The sequence below is a fragment of the Acanthochromis polyacanthus genome, chromosome 12 (genome assembly GCF_021347895.1).
Source record: "Acanthochromis polyacanthus isolate Apoly-LR-REF ecotype Palm Island chromosome 12, KAUST_Apoly_ChrSc, whole genome shotgun sequence".
Classification (NCBI taxonomy): Eukaryota; Metazoa; Chordata; class Actinopteri; family Pomacentridae; genus Acanthochromis; species Acanthochromis polyacanthus.
Genome location: NC_067124.1, coordinates 14,753,559 through 14,767,914, shown reverse-complemented (window position 1 = coordinate 14,767,914; position 14,356 = coordinate 14,753,559). Strand labels below are relative to the sequence as shown.

The 14,356-nt window shown below is 39.2% G+C and overlaps 1 protein-coding gene across 4 annotated transcripts in view; it reads left to right on the top strand.

Moving 5' to 3' along the window:
- The window catches only part of grb10b (growth factor receptor-bound protein 10b), a 75,712-nt gene extending 61,614 nt beyond the window's left edge, over positions 1-14,098 (top strand). For 3 of the 4 annotated variants that reach the window (XM_051957001.1, XM_051957000.1, XM_022205204.2), the window contains 11 exons: positions 3,173-3,288; positions 3,702-3,776; positions 5,469-5,606; positions 5,787-5,897; positions 6,235-6,333; positions 7,262-7,339; positions 7,593-7,709; positions 8,028-8,094; positions 8,206-8,293; positions 8,411-8,504; positions 8,983-14,098. In XM_051957001.1, coding sequence (XP_051812961.1) covers positions 3,173-3,288; positions 3,702-3,776; positions 5,469-5,606; positions 5,787-5,897; positions 6,235-6,333; positions 7,262-7,339; positions 7,593-7,709; positions 8,028-8,094; positions 8,206-8,293; positions 8,411-8,504; positions 8,983-9,129 — 1,130 coding nt within the window. In that variant the 3' untranslated portion in view covers positions 9,130-14,098. The remainder of the gene's footprint in view (positions 1-3,172; positions 3,289-3,701; positions 3,777-5,468; positions 5,607-5,786; positions 5,898-6,234; positions 6,334-7,261; positions 7,340-7,592; positions 7,710-8,027; positions 8,095-8,205; positions 8,294-8,410; positions 8,505-8,982) is intronic. The other variant, XM_051957002.1, reaches the window with a different exon arrangement.
- Positions 14,099-14,356: the final 258 nt, after the last annotated feature.

The following is a 14,356-nucleotide window of genomic DNA, read 5'->3' as shown; positions in this document are numbered from 1 at the left end:
TTCTCTGCTGTTAGTAAAAAATGGGTGGCTAATTGCTTCTCAGTCACAAGCTGAAATTAGCAATAATGAGATAATAAGTGTTGATTTTATTTTTTTTTACAAGCCCTCTGTGTATCTTTAGTCATTTTAAAAATAGATTTAACACCCGAAAGCCGTTTTGGCTGCTTATGGTTATTTTGCATCATGTCAAGATTAAAGAGTTTTATGTCTTTCCAGTGCCACAATATGTTTATAAATGAATAGACGGCTTGCAGTGTTTACTAACACAAGCATCATCATCGGTATGCGCGCGCAGACCCGGTGCAGAAAGACAATGGCACAGCCGAAACTTATTGTTAAGAAATCGTACCTTGAAGAGCTGTCAGCTGCCGATCGTACCCGTTACTTAAACAAGTTGACACTTAGTGCAGGTACGCAACTACAGGACCCGTACTCATTGCCGCAACAAGAGTGGTTACGGGATATGAGGCAATGGCCTAATATTCAGTGGCCGGACATCTATTAATCAACTCGCCAAGCGTTACATGAAAGAGAATTTAAAGGCATACAAATCCCTTGATGCTGTTAATTTCGTGCTTTGCGGTCACGTACAAGAACTCACATACCATCCAGTATCAGAAACGTGGTGTGAGTGTACAAATTACCTGTCAATTTTGTTCTTAGCTTTGGTGCTGTTGGCTCTGTCACGCCTGTGAGGAAATACCGAAGGCACGAAATCAGGACTGTCTGAATCGTCAGATGCACGACCTGTTAAAATTGTATTTATTATAATTATTAAAGTCCCGTAAAGCAAAATAACAAGGCTAAGTCAACAAACATATTCATGGCGATAATGACAAAACACCCTATTATCGCTCACACGCACGATAATGATATAAAGCGCTAGCCACGGGATCTTTTCTCTACATATCTAATTTTTATATTGGGTGATGCAACATTTCCATGATTTTAAAGGATTTTACAAATATAAATCAAAATTGAATGACCGTTTACCTGAAATGAAATGTGCACTGCAAAGCCGTGCATTCTTTATTTGTGCCTCCGACCAGTTATCCCGGTTGATCGCACGTAGCCACTCACATCTGTACATCTGCAGACGTTTGCGTTTCTTAGGAGGACGTGGTGGAGTTTCGGGGTTAGACATTTTTAAATGCCCCGGTGCAGTGCGCAGCAGTCTGTAACTAGCAACTTGTGACAGGACCGTGCAGGCAGGCAAACAAAGACGCAGATGCTGGCTTCTGAGGTACATCCGCTGTATGTCACGTTGGGTCCTCACTACGTAGGTTCTACTAAGATGAAATTGGCTGTCCTTAATATTTCCTGTGTTTTATTTTATTCATTATACAGTTTTGATGACTGTGACAGACATTTATGATACATTTATGAAAATACGGAACAAATTGCGTCCCGTATTGAGTCAATACTGGACGCAACAATTAATTGTCAAATAAAGGACAATTCCGTATTTTACGGGACGGGTGGCTACCCTACCTCGAGCTATTGAATAAAATTTTAAATGAGGGTTGTCTTTACTTCGATTCTGACAGCCGACAGCACAACAAGAACCTATTCGAGCTTGCAATATCACGCGTTGGCTAGGTAAACAAGCTTTGTTTTGCACCGGCTCTGCACGCACAGCTGCCTAATTAAGTATGCATACGTCATGTGAAATCCATCTATAGAATCTATGTGAAAGTACAGCAGTATTCTCATCTATGTCAGCTCTGCACATATGTGATCCTTAAGTGTGCACATGCAGTCGGGTGGGAGACGAGAATAGAAGCTCAGAGAGTGCAGAACAATACAGTGTTTGAATAGAGAGGCCTATTCCTGTATGTCGCTGCCCACTCTCAGGCCGCTGCTGAACGCGATGAAATGGCCCTTTGAGATAAGTGACATTGACCTCTGCTCATCAGCCCCAGAAAGGTTAACAACTGTGGGACTGCTGCCGGGGTGAGTCACCATCACGAACATGAGTGACTCATCAGACGGGCGACGGGATGAAAGATGAGTCGTGACAGTGTGAAGAGATTGTAACAGAGGGGGGGAAAGAGGAGGGTGGCACATGAAATGAGATAATAATGTGAGATAGATTTCTCTGAAGTTCTCTCTCTTTTTTTTTTTTACTTCAAAAAGACATATCAGAGCAACCACTGGTATTGAAAAAGTTGAGCAAGTCACTCGATTTAATTAGATGGACTCGGAAAGAAGGGATGTCTTTTATTAACAACATGACTGAACTTGTGAGCCTGTTGGAAATAACTGACTCACATCCGGGTCCAGTGTCACAATCCAGAAAAATCACCAGGACCTCTGACCACGTTCATACAAGGACACGCTTTTAGATGAATCACAGCTTCTTCTCTCTCTCTCCCTTTTTTTTTTAAATTCACGTTGAAACATCTGGACCTCATCATCAGTCACAGCTGGTTTGATGATCACAGTCTACAGCTCCAGATCCTTTTACGCCACTGATGAAACCCAGAATCGTTTTAATTTTAGGCCCCCTCACGCCTTTTTTTTTAATGTTCTTGACTCTTACTATGCTGAAGGTTAGTGTGTGGTGACAGCGTTGATACATGCATCCTATAAACCTTTGTTACAAAGTAGTAGTACAGTGCAAATGTGCGTAACCAACCGAATGAAAAACAAGGATAATTAGTGCTTACAGAAGTGACTGTGGACATGAAATAGCACATAAATTTGGATGGATGAGCAACACAGATTTAAAAAAAAAAAAAAAAAGACAAAACACTGCACTGTTTTTAAGAAGATGTTACTTGATTTGGGTTAAGAAAGGGTGAACTAATTACACAGCACTGATGTGTTTTCTGTTATTTTTAAGAGAATAAGACTGTTAGGCTTAAATTTGGACCAAATCACTTCCGACTGAGTAATTATACTTTTTCTTTCAGTTTTGTTATACTGTTATTTTTGCTTTCTGTTTCTGACTTATACAAAAAATGCTGATAACTGAGCTTTCTCTTTTGCTATGTGTATGTATGTATGTGTTCTTCTTATGCAACACCTATAATAATAATAATAATAATAATAATAATAATAAAACTTGTTTTGCATATTTGTATTTCTATGAAAAGTCTGAAATATTTTGTACAAGAAATCCTGACCTCCTGCATTGCTCTCATTCGTCTCTCCGCCTTTCTCCTCCCAGAACGTTGTCTTGAAGACCACGAGTTGGTGGTTCAGGTCCAGGCCTCCATGAACAGCGACAGCAGATTCCTCTTCAGGAAGAACTATGCCAAATATGAATTCTTCAGAAACCCCCTGGTAATTTACATTTCTTAGACATTTCTTCAATTTGCATAATGCTTCCCTGGTGAAACATGTTTTTTCTGATTTAGTTTTCGATTTTGTTTGTTTTCCATTATACGTTTTTTTAAATGTTAAAATGTGTTGCTGAAAGGGTAGCATTGTGGCACCACAGCTCAGTCAAATGAAAGAGTGTTCTGGTGTAATTATTTACTATAAACTGGAACTTTCTGCTGCTGTGACAGGCATGTTCCTTGACTAAGTGTCTATCTTCATTTTATGTTCTCGTGAAATATTATGACAGCTGACTGCACTAATGAAATTTGCGTGACGTCTCTGTTTCTGTCACAAATTCCGACCCTCTAATTATTGTCATGGTTGCTGACATTCTCTGCCTGTTTCTCTCCACCTTCCTCTTCTTCTTCCACCAGACATTTTTCCCAGAGCACATGGTTGCATGGTGCCAGGAAACCAATCATACAATTCCACCATCTCAGCTCCTTCAGGTACATACTGCACACACATTTCCCTCCTCCCTGTGTGTCATATTCTCACTCCTCCTCCTGACACGCACACAGTTTAGTTTACCTCGGAGTCAGCACCTGTGACACACTGTACAATCAAGCCAGCATACCTCACCTCTGACCCTTAGACAGTGTGTCTCGTCAGAGCCTGCAGTAATAACTACTGTTGATCCTCTGTTGACACACGACTGTCTCGGTACACACGCCGCACGCCCAGCACTTGTGATGGATGGAATTAGGCAAACAGAAATAGAACATACAGTTCCTCACCTATTTGTTGTATGTTTGCACAGTACAAATTCACACTCGTGTGTCACATGTGGATTTATCTTCCTTACAAACCACGACCAAGTTATGTGGTGTTCCTCAGAAAAGATGGGAGGTAAAAAGAAAAAGTCTGGGGACAGACAAAAAAAAAAGATTCTCTGTATTTTGAGGAGCTTTGGTCTTAATGGATGGTGGGTTTACATGTTGTCTGGCACTCTCCTGTGTCATGTAATGGAGCTGTCAGAGAGGGAACCACAAGTGGAATCCTTCCCTTCATCCTTTACACTCACAGAAAGCTTTTAACTCCCCGGCTGATCATAAAGATGTTACGCTCAGTTATGCTCCACATAGAGGAGTCAATAAATGAATGGGGAGTGGGTTGAGCTGGGGTCGCCTCAGGAATTCCCAATGTTTGACTTCTTCTAAACACAAGATCTTTGCACTCAATTAGAGAGCTGTCCAAACCGAAGTGCTTTCAGCTCATCCAGGTGTTCGCAATATTAGGCATTATGCAAGAACCATATGTCAGCACAAAAGGTGTAGTGCCTCAAAGCGAAAGCTTTTTGTATTAACATTGCGTGTGAACGTGCGCTCCGCAAACGCTGGAAAATGTGCATGCATGAGGCCCATAGTACGATGTTTCCAAAACACTGGGAAACATGTGCTTTAAATATTGAAGAGTCCTCTGGAACAGTTTGTCTTTCAGCTGCAGGCCACAGATTCTAAATCAGCTTTAATAACTTAACCTGCCACTTCATGGTGTGATATATTTGTAAAACATCGAAAACACAACCTCCAAATACTTCTGGCACCCACAAGACAATTTAGGCTTAAAGGGTTTTCCAATAGGAATGTACTCTATGCATGTCATGTATGCTGACTGAACTGTATTTGTCTTAGTAGGCGCATTGCATAACATGACACTTTGTGTTTATGTCATTTTTCTTTTTTTGTGTTTCGTAAAAATGTCTTCAGACGCTAATTACAGGCTGAGCACTAAGCATAAAGAAATATCGTGTATACTGTTTATACTTCTTTATGTGTAAGTATATATACACTCACTGCACTGTCAGGATCCCGAAAGTCTTTGATTTTTCAAACAGCACAGTGTCTGACTTTTTCTGTGGTTGCTGCTGTTAGAGTTTAAGCTGCCGTCCATCTCCGCCGCTCTGCTGTGAGTCTCGTATTGATGCAAGAAGCCCAGATGACACTATTCTTTGACAAAAAGCGATTGCCTCCTGTCTCTAAAGCCTCCACAGATGGTGTCTGGCTGTGGCAGTGACAGAGAGCTTATAAGCTTCAGATGTAATCCAGCGGTGCCCTCCTGAGGCAGAGGGTCACCGACAGGAGACATCATGGAGTGCATAAATTCTAAAAATGATTTGTTCGTCTTGCTCCCTCTTTTAGAACTTCCTAGCCACCAGTAGCTGTCCAGAAATCCAGGGGCATCTGTATATGAAGGATGTGGGGAGGAAGTCATGGAAGAAAGTTTACATGTTCCTGCGGCGCTCAGGACTCTACTGTTCTACTAAAGGAACCTCAAAGGTGACAGCAACACAATCTTTCATCTTGAAGCGACAATATATTCCACTTTAAATGTAATTACCTTCAAAGAAGCTGCCTGTTTTTTTGATGGCAGTCTCCCCCCGTACACGCCTCTGTCAGTTTACCTCCAGGCGGTTTCTCTCTGTGATGTCCTCACTTATTAATTATTTCTGTCTCCAGGAGCCCAGACATCTACAGTTACTAGCAGACTTGGAAGACAGCAACATCTTTACTGTCATCACAGGAAAAAAGCAGCATGGTGCGCCCACAGACTACTCATTCTGCATCAAGGTGAGTCTTGGATCACAGAAATGAGGTGACATCTTGTTATGAATTAGTCAAATGATGAAATAATATGAGCAGTGATTCGTATCCTGTGCGCCTGTGTGAAGGAGGGTGTTGGCTTGTAAATATGAGCACTGAGGTTCTGGTTTGTTGCTGTATCTAAATGTTTTATGTATTTTGTCTGTTTCATATGTTTGAAAAATGTTTGTTTGTGTTCTTTTTATCAGGATTGGTTCACTCAGTAGCAGTGGTTATAATGGTGCAGCTGATAGTGATGAGAAGAATAAAGGAGTATAATGTCATATTAACTGTTGTGATTCTGTTAAATATTGATTTTTTTCAGCCCAATAAAGGCCGAGGGGAGATAAAGGAGTTGAGGATGCTATGTGCCGAGGATGAACAGAGCAGAACTTGTTGGATGACTGCCTTCCGACTCTTTAAGGTAACACCATGACAAAAATATATGGGTCAACATATGATTGCGGGACTTTTTTAACATAGTTGACAGGCATCATAGTTGACATTTTTGCTGTAAAATCAACGTGGCTGTCTGTAACCAAACACAACATGGCATTTTTAGAGAAAGATTCTTCTAAATATTAAATGTACAACTGAGTGAAATTGAAATTCAAAGTTATTTCTAAAGATATTTTAGTAAACTTGTTAACATATGATAAAGCCACACTTGACTCACACACTACTTTATGTTAAATAACTCAAAAAGCTTTGGAGTCTTGCCAGTCTTTTCTTCAGGAGGAAATGACATCACGTGGAGCAGGTCATGTGATCTGGAATTAACACACTTCCTGGAGAGGTGTTTTTGTAATGGGGAGCTTAGTTGAAAATGATCTCTCAGATACAGATGCAATTTGTTATTTTCCATATAAAATTTGATAGACTGCCATAAAAGAAATATCTCTCATGATCGTCTCAACTTAATAAAAAGAACACAGTCAAAAAGTATTTTTGAATCAGCTCATTTTATGATTGTTTAGCTAATTAGAAGGTGTTTGTTGCTAAATTGGGATGGTTATTTAGTTCACATTTTAGTGATATCCAGTCATTTTTTATTAATAGGCGATTGTTTCCATAATAAATAATTAAGGAATTTGTAAAGACATGATCACAATGAACCAAAAAAGAATGAAGTATTTTTTCTACTTTTAACAAAAATGTATACCAGATATAGCTCATGGACTTTAAAAGTCCCTCAATTATGTATTGACCCATATAATATAATTTGATCTGTTTGGCCAAAAAGTTTGGGAACTTCTCGTCTGAAATCACCAGCAAACATTAAAATGTTCATTATTCACTCACTGAGAGTTAAATAGCTCCAATTCACCATTGCATTCTCTTTTACTTTACAGTACGGGATTGTATTGTACCAGAATTACAAGATTCCTCAACAAAGAAAAACCTTACTGTCACACTTTTCTGCTCCTGTGGTAAGTTTCATTCTTTATCTGGAATTTAGTTTAACAACCTTAAATTACTCCCTTCTGTCAGCAAGCTTAAAGAAATCCAACATCTTCGACATAAGTAAAACCCTGATGGTGCAGAAATACTTTTGCCATGCTTTCATGGTGAGCAGCAGTCTGACAGGTTTAGGAGAATGAGCAGGCCGTCAGTGCAGCTGCACCTTGTGTTGCTGCTTTTGTGTCCACATTTTGACAGCCGTGTGTCTTTGTCTCCCCCTAGCGGAGCGTATCGGAGAACTCCCTCGTGGCCATGGACTTCTCAGGGAGAATAGGAAGGGTGATTGACAACCCAGTAGAGGCTCAGAGTGCTGCCATGGAGGAGGGGCATGCGTGGAGGGTGAGGCGCAGTTTTTTATGTCAGTGTTTATGTCAGGTTATTCAAAAAGTGAAACTATCACATTTCACTCTTTGCATCAGGTCAATATACTTATTAGGGCAGGTTTTTGATGGTGCCCAAATGTTGAGGAAGCACTTTTCTGTTATTTAAGTTAAAAAAAAAAACAATTATGTAATGCAGTAATTTGAGGTTTTTCTTTACTGTAAAGAAATGCAGTGTCATGTTTCAAGAGATACCGCAGTAGAAATGCCTTCTTCTGAACTCATCAGATCATGAACTAATCCCCATTGTGTGTTTTCTGTGTGGCGTCTCTCTCAGAAGAGGAGTCAACGAATGAACATATTGGGTTCCCACAGTCCACTACACCACTCCTCACTAAGCTCAGGTAAACGCACAGGCACCTAAGCATCCGAAACCGTATATGCTATGACAGATTTATTATTTTTGTGTGTGTATTTTCATATTTCTAAATATTATTGTTTCATTTTTCCTGCAGTCATCCACATAGCTCAGCTGTGGTTCCACGGCAGGATAACCAGAGAAGAATCCCATCGCATCATCCACCAGCAGGGACAAGTAGATGGGTGAGTGAGCTGAAGATTTATGCGGCGTTCATATTCAGAAAAAAAAAGGAGCTCATTTTATATTTAGAGCAAGTGAACTTTTTGCGCACAGTTTCTCATATCGAACTCTTTTCACAGGTTGTTTCTGCTGAGAGTCAGTCAGAGTACCCCCAAGGCGTTTGTGCTCACATTGTGCCATCACCAGAAAATCAAACATTTCCAGATCCTACCGGTGAGTATGTCTTGCTGTTTCATGTGATAAAATACGTGTCTGTTTTTGATGTGACGGTTCTGTTTATTCAAGACAATTCTTCATGTTTTGGAAGGCAATAAGCCAATCCTAACCCTTATGGAAATGGCAAAGTCCTACTCTGTTCTTTTAAAGATCATAATGTTGGATGTTTTTGAGCTTTAGATTATTTCTGGTATCTTTCCATTTTGTCAGCGATGTTAATCCCATCGAGGCAAAGCATTCAAATGATAAAGTAAATCCGGTCTTGTGTGTGTGTCTGGAAATGAATGAATGCCATTTTGCAAGACAAATTCATGTGAATGCTTGTGAACTGTTGCTACCACATCTAAACCTGTGAAGCTATCGTCTCATGTTTTGGTCCTTGAGAAAAGAGTCTGATGTTGTCTTTTTCAACCCTTGTCTTCTGCCGCCTGCTGTGTCCCTGTTCGGTTCTGGCTGTTCGCTCTGATGCTGCCAGTGTGAAGAGGATGGCCAAGTCTTCTTCAGCCTTGATGACGGCGCCACCAAATTCACCGACCTGATCCAGCTGGTGGAGTTCTACCAGCTCAACAGAGGGGTGCTGCCTTGTAAACTCAAACACCCGTGCACCGTCGTGGCCTTATGACACCTTCGGATCATGTGACCCATTTGACACTTGACTTGACTCTGCCTAAAACAAACAGAAACAAAAAGAACCTCCCCGTCGGCAGGTTCTTTTTTGTTTTTATCTTTTTAAGAAGCTGGTGAATTGACTGATGTTTGTTGTTGTTGTTTTATATTGTTGTGAGTCCGCTGGAGACTGCTGACTTGTTGGATTTCTTTTGATTTGCATGGAGGTTTTGAGGACTCGGATGTTTTACGAAAAGAGAAGATAAAGGAAATGAACACTGCCATTTGTGTCAATGCTGTTGCAAAATCTTCCACAGTCTTGCTCCCATAAGTCATTAATAAGCATGGACCCCCGCTCGAGTGTAGACTGTATCGCCCTTCAACTGGACAATCAGCAGGACAATTCAAGCGCTCGTGTGGACCACTCTGCTCTCGGAGGACAAACAATAGTTTCATTTAAGCTTTTTCTCACACGTCCTTGAAGAATATACTGTAGATGGAGAGTTTCTTGTCACTTAGTTTTGTACTCAATGAAGCGGGTGTGGCCTTTGACAGTGCATGACCTCTCCACTGGCGCATTACTTAACTGTGAGACGATGCCACCGCCCTCTAGTGTCATAGACATGTATGGATGTGTCAGAATTCAACGTGGATGAGATTTGGAGGCACTTGAAAGATAGTTTTTTTTTTGTTTGTTTTGAGATCTGGAGCTATAAAAATTGAAGAATCTGGAGCTATTAAAGCAAAATATTTTAGTGGACAGTACAAAATCTGCATTGTCTGCCCTCTCAGAAATGTATTCCACCATTTCTGACCACACAGGGTTTCTTTTCTTGATGATGCATCAATTGCAGTTATGTATTGTTAGCAATATCCTCGTATATCATTTTGTTTAAAGTCGACCTTTTGCATTCTGGATATTTGCAACTCTTCATCACTCACATAAGCTACAACAGAGTCATTGTGTGCTCGTTCTACTATTTACATTCTGTTGCTCACTTCAGCTCCTGAAAGCAATTCCCAGGAAACTTCCACAAAAACGAACAAAAGAATTCTAACCAGACAGGCAGTTTTGATGATTGTAATGTTGAATTCAGGCGGCGTGGAGGAAACTGGTAAGAGCAGCTGCATGTAGTGGTTTTATCTATTTTCTGTCACTGCAGGCAAATGCATAACGCTGCCAGCTGCAGAAGATAAAATGAACCAAAGGAGAGCATCAGTTTGTGGTCTGAGTTTCCTTGCCACAGCACAGGGAAGGTTAACCACTAGCATTTCCCTCAAAAGTTTTATTCAAATAGCTGTCAGCAAGTCAAAGGAAGCAAAATTGATATTAATCTTCATCAAGCAAAACTGCAGCAGATCCTGTGGGGAATAATCAGTCCCAGGTCTGGCCCTATTTTCATATATGTTGCACAAATTGCCTCCTGTCTGCTGGAAGTCAGTGAGATGCTGTCAAACATGCATGTGGCTGGAAACACGGTTAAGTTTGCTCTGACACCAATAGTAGACTCTGTGCATTACATTCCATATAATGTGGCCTTTTTCTACCTGGAAGTACTTGTAAAAACAAACAGTGTTACAGATAAATTTACTGCCCCGGTGGACACCACCTCTTTGTAGATCCAGACAGAATGTTCACAAAAACGCTAGCTGCTCGTACAGTGTGGATAAAATGTGTAGAGACCGAAGTTTATCACAATATTCTAAACAAATGATGCCTGCGTTTCCTTCGGTTCGCCCTCCTCACCTACTCTCATCACACTTTCTTTCGTCTACTGTTAGATAATGTTGAAAATACTTAGCGGTGTGTCAACAAAAAAATGGAAATTATAAGACTTAAACCCGTCAGCTTTCATTGGAGTTCACTGACTTGTACATGATTTGTTTTTGAGTGCAGATAATGAGAGTATCAGCCAAAGAGAGACAGACAACTCAAATGGAGTTAGATTGAGGGAACTGGATTTACTTTGTGTCCCAAACAGTGCAATTAGATTGTTTTTGGTTATGATTTGCTAAAACCAGTCAAGGCTCAAAACAAAAAAAATATTTTGGTGGATTTCCCTTTGGCTGAGACTGCAATGGAGCTCATGTAATCAACTGTAGAGAACTGAAGATCAATATTCGTTTTGCTTAGAGAGGAATACTTTTACTCAGGATGGGACGGCAAATTCCCAGAATTTGATTTTTTTCCTGGGCAAAACCCAGGACAGATACAAGCAAATACTGAAAGTTCTTGGTTAGATTTTGTCCCTTCACACAATCCACAGCAGTGAATTAGGTTCAAAATCCTCCTTTTAAAAAAATAAAAATCTCTCCACAAACAGCATTTTTCCCCCCTTGATTTTTCCTTTTGTACACCTGAAATTTCTTGAAAATCTTTAGTCCATTGCTTGGTGGTAGCGTTGTCTAGGCAACCAGCCAGCAGATTATTAGAAATTTATGTGTACTTCTGTACATCAACAGCCATTTTTGTCTTAAGGTATATTTAACGTCGGAGATGCAGAATAGCAGCACTATATTGACACTCTGTGCATGGTCACCATTATTTATCTAAGATGCAATGACTCATTTTTTGTTTTGTTTTTATTGTTGCAGGAAAATGTATTTATTTATCTGGATGTGACTGATTACTTGAAATTTTTAGATTTCTTTTCTCGGCGCTGTTCTGTACTGTTTTCTTTTGTCATTACCATGAAATGATTGACCAGTGTGATGATTATTATAATTGTAATGGCATAGCCTATATTGATGTATTATTTTCTTCTGTTTTATTTAGTTTTGATTATTCAAAAATAATTTTGTCATGATCAACGCTTGTTATGAAGTGATGTTTGAAGCACACTGGCATCCGTAGTGTTAAAATTACCGTTCCAATAGTCGACAAGTGGAATGTTGTGAAAATAATAACAAAAAATACCAGGGTTTCCCAAAGCATTAGCCCCTAAATTATTATTTTTTAAACCCATTTAATTACTGTTTTTGTTTCTTCTAAATCTGTTTTTTAAAGAAAGAAAACAAAAAAGAATATCAACCCAGTAATGTTTGAAAGCCTCAGATTTTCTCGTTGTCCTGTAATGACCCAAAATAGAGAAACATGGATTTAAGTAATGAAGCAAATGTTTTGGGAAACTGTGTCAAATAAGCCTCAGCATTCTTATAACTTCCTGTTTAAACACCTGCCTTGAGAAAAGAATTTAGAAGTTTAGATGTAGGGCAAAACTTGACATTAAAAATCTTAAAATGCTTAGATTAGATATATTTAAACAAATGGATAACAAGAAATACCCTGCAGACACAGTAATGCATTGTCAGATTTTTTTCATAAGTTTATACCCTTCAAACTGCAACAATAAGCTCATATTTCATGTAATTCAAACCGTACCAGAGCACCGTCGTTAGATGGGTTACTGCATTGGCCTTAGGAAAGTGGAACAAAATGTTAATTTTTATCATTTGCATGAATGTAGATCTCAAGTTTATTCAGTGGGGATCCCATCACTGGTGTTTTCCAACTGGATCTTTAAATCCATAAGTTCTTTTCTAGTTGCTGAAAGTCATCTTAAGCTATTAAGACTCCACTGACATACTTCAGCTGTTTCAATCTAAGTCTCCTGTGATTCAGTCTGCACTTCTGCACTCATTCTCAAACTCAACAATATTACTTTTTTTCCCCCCTCTGACTGATGTGAAATGTAGCAGACATTAATATTTGAGGGACAGGTCAGGTAGCCTTGTAAGGTGGAGTCTCTGTTTGCATTAAGGTTCACAGGATTTTTACTCGCTCTAAACACAAAAGGCAGATAGTAAATTCAGTTACTGGACATGTGATCAAATACATAGGAGGATTTGGAAATCCACATTTTTACGCGTAACAGAAATGAATGTAACTGGGTTGCGCAGGGCTGACTTGGAGCCTGTTAGAAACTACTGGTCCATCAAAAGACTTCAAGTGCGGGATGATGATGGACTCCATGTACAGGACAATGGATATTTTAGTTGGATTAAGCTGGGATTTGCTAACTTTTCTCCATCGTGTGCACCGCCCATCTGCTAGTTGTGATTACTTGAAAAATATACTTGCAGAAAGCTGAGTAGGTCCTGTACTATTTAAAGAATACATTTAGTTTCATAGTGCTTTTAATATCATTGTTTAAGCTGTTTGTTAAAATACTGGCCTGGCTACCTGAGCTGATGTAAGGCTCCATTACCAACCTGTTAATTATTCAAACTTTCAATTTTTTATGCTATCAACTAGATGGCAGATTAGAAGAAATTATAATCTAATCTGATTCATATTGTCATATTATAATTGTGTCTTACCGATATATCAAATCAACACTTGAAGGTGTAAAGGAAATCAGTGGAGCACGTTGTCAGTTTTGGTAGCCAGGCGTTTGTAACCACAGATGGTGCCTCTGATGACCCCTCTTCCTGTGCACAAACCAGGCCGAATGACAAAGCTACCGTTCACACTCACAAACAATACACAATTTAATAAGTACTTGACAAGAACAATTCAGAAATCTGCACTCTGTGAATCTAGCTAAAGCTGTTGGGAATGAATGCTTGTCTTTTCAGCTGCAGTTGCAGTTTACCTTTGGAGCTCACAGTGAACTAGCCCTGATCCTGCAAACATGCATTGATCTATTAGACTCGGAGTCTTGTGCATTTTCATAACATTGTCACAATGCAAGATACCATGGCTGTACAAATGACTAAAATAAAAAATATATCTATCTATCTATATATAAAAAAAAATAAACTATTATGTATTTCAGGGAATGCAAAAAAGAAAACAGTAACTTATCTCTTTTTTGTAAGAGAGAGCTCCTGTATTCATAATGTGCTTTGCTTCAATCTGTAAATAGTTGAATGGCTTATAAATCTTAATTGTAACCTTTTCAGGTATTTTTGTACAAATAAGGGACTGATATATTCTGTTTATTGTAATTAGAATAAAACATTAATACATTGATATAAAAAGATACACTGTCTTTGTCTTTATGTAGGGAAACTTCTGCTAACTAAAGGAAGTAAGTTAGATCTCTGATAGATTTATGCGGTGTTACAAATCTCATGCACATTGGTTGTAATATGTCAAGCTGTGCCTAGAATCTTAAAGAAAAATGTAGTTCTAGATCCGCTCTTAGGCCAAATAATCAGGCAAAATACTAAATATTAAATTCTACAGAAAGGCCAACGCTCAGTTTTGCCACCAGATGGTGCAATGCTACAACAAGTTA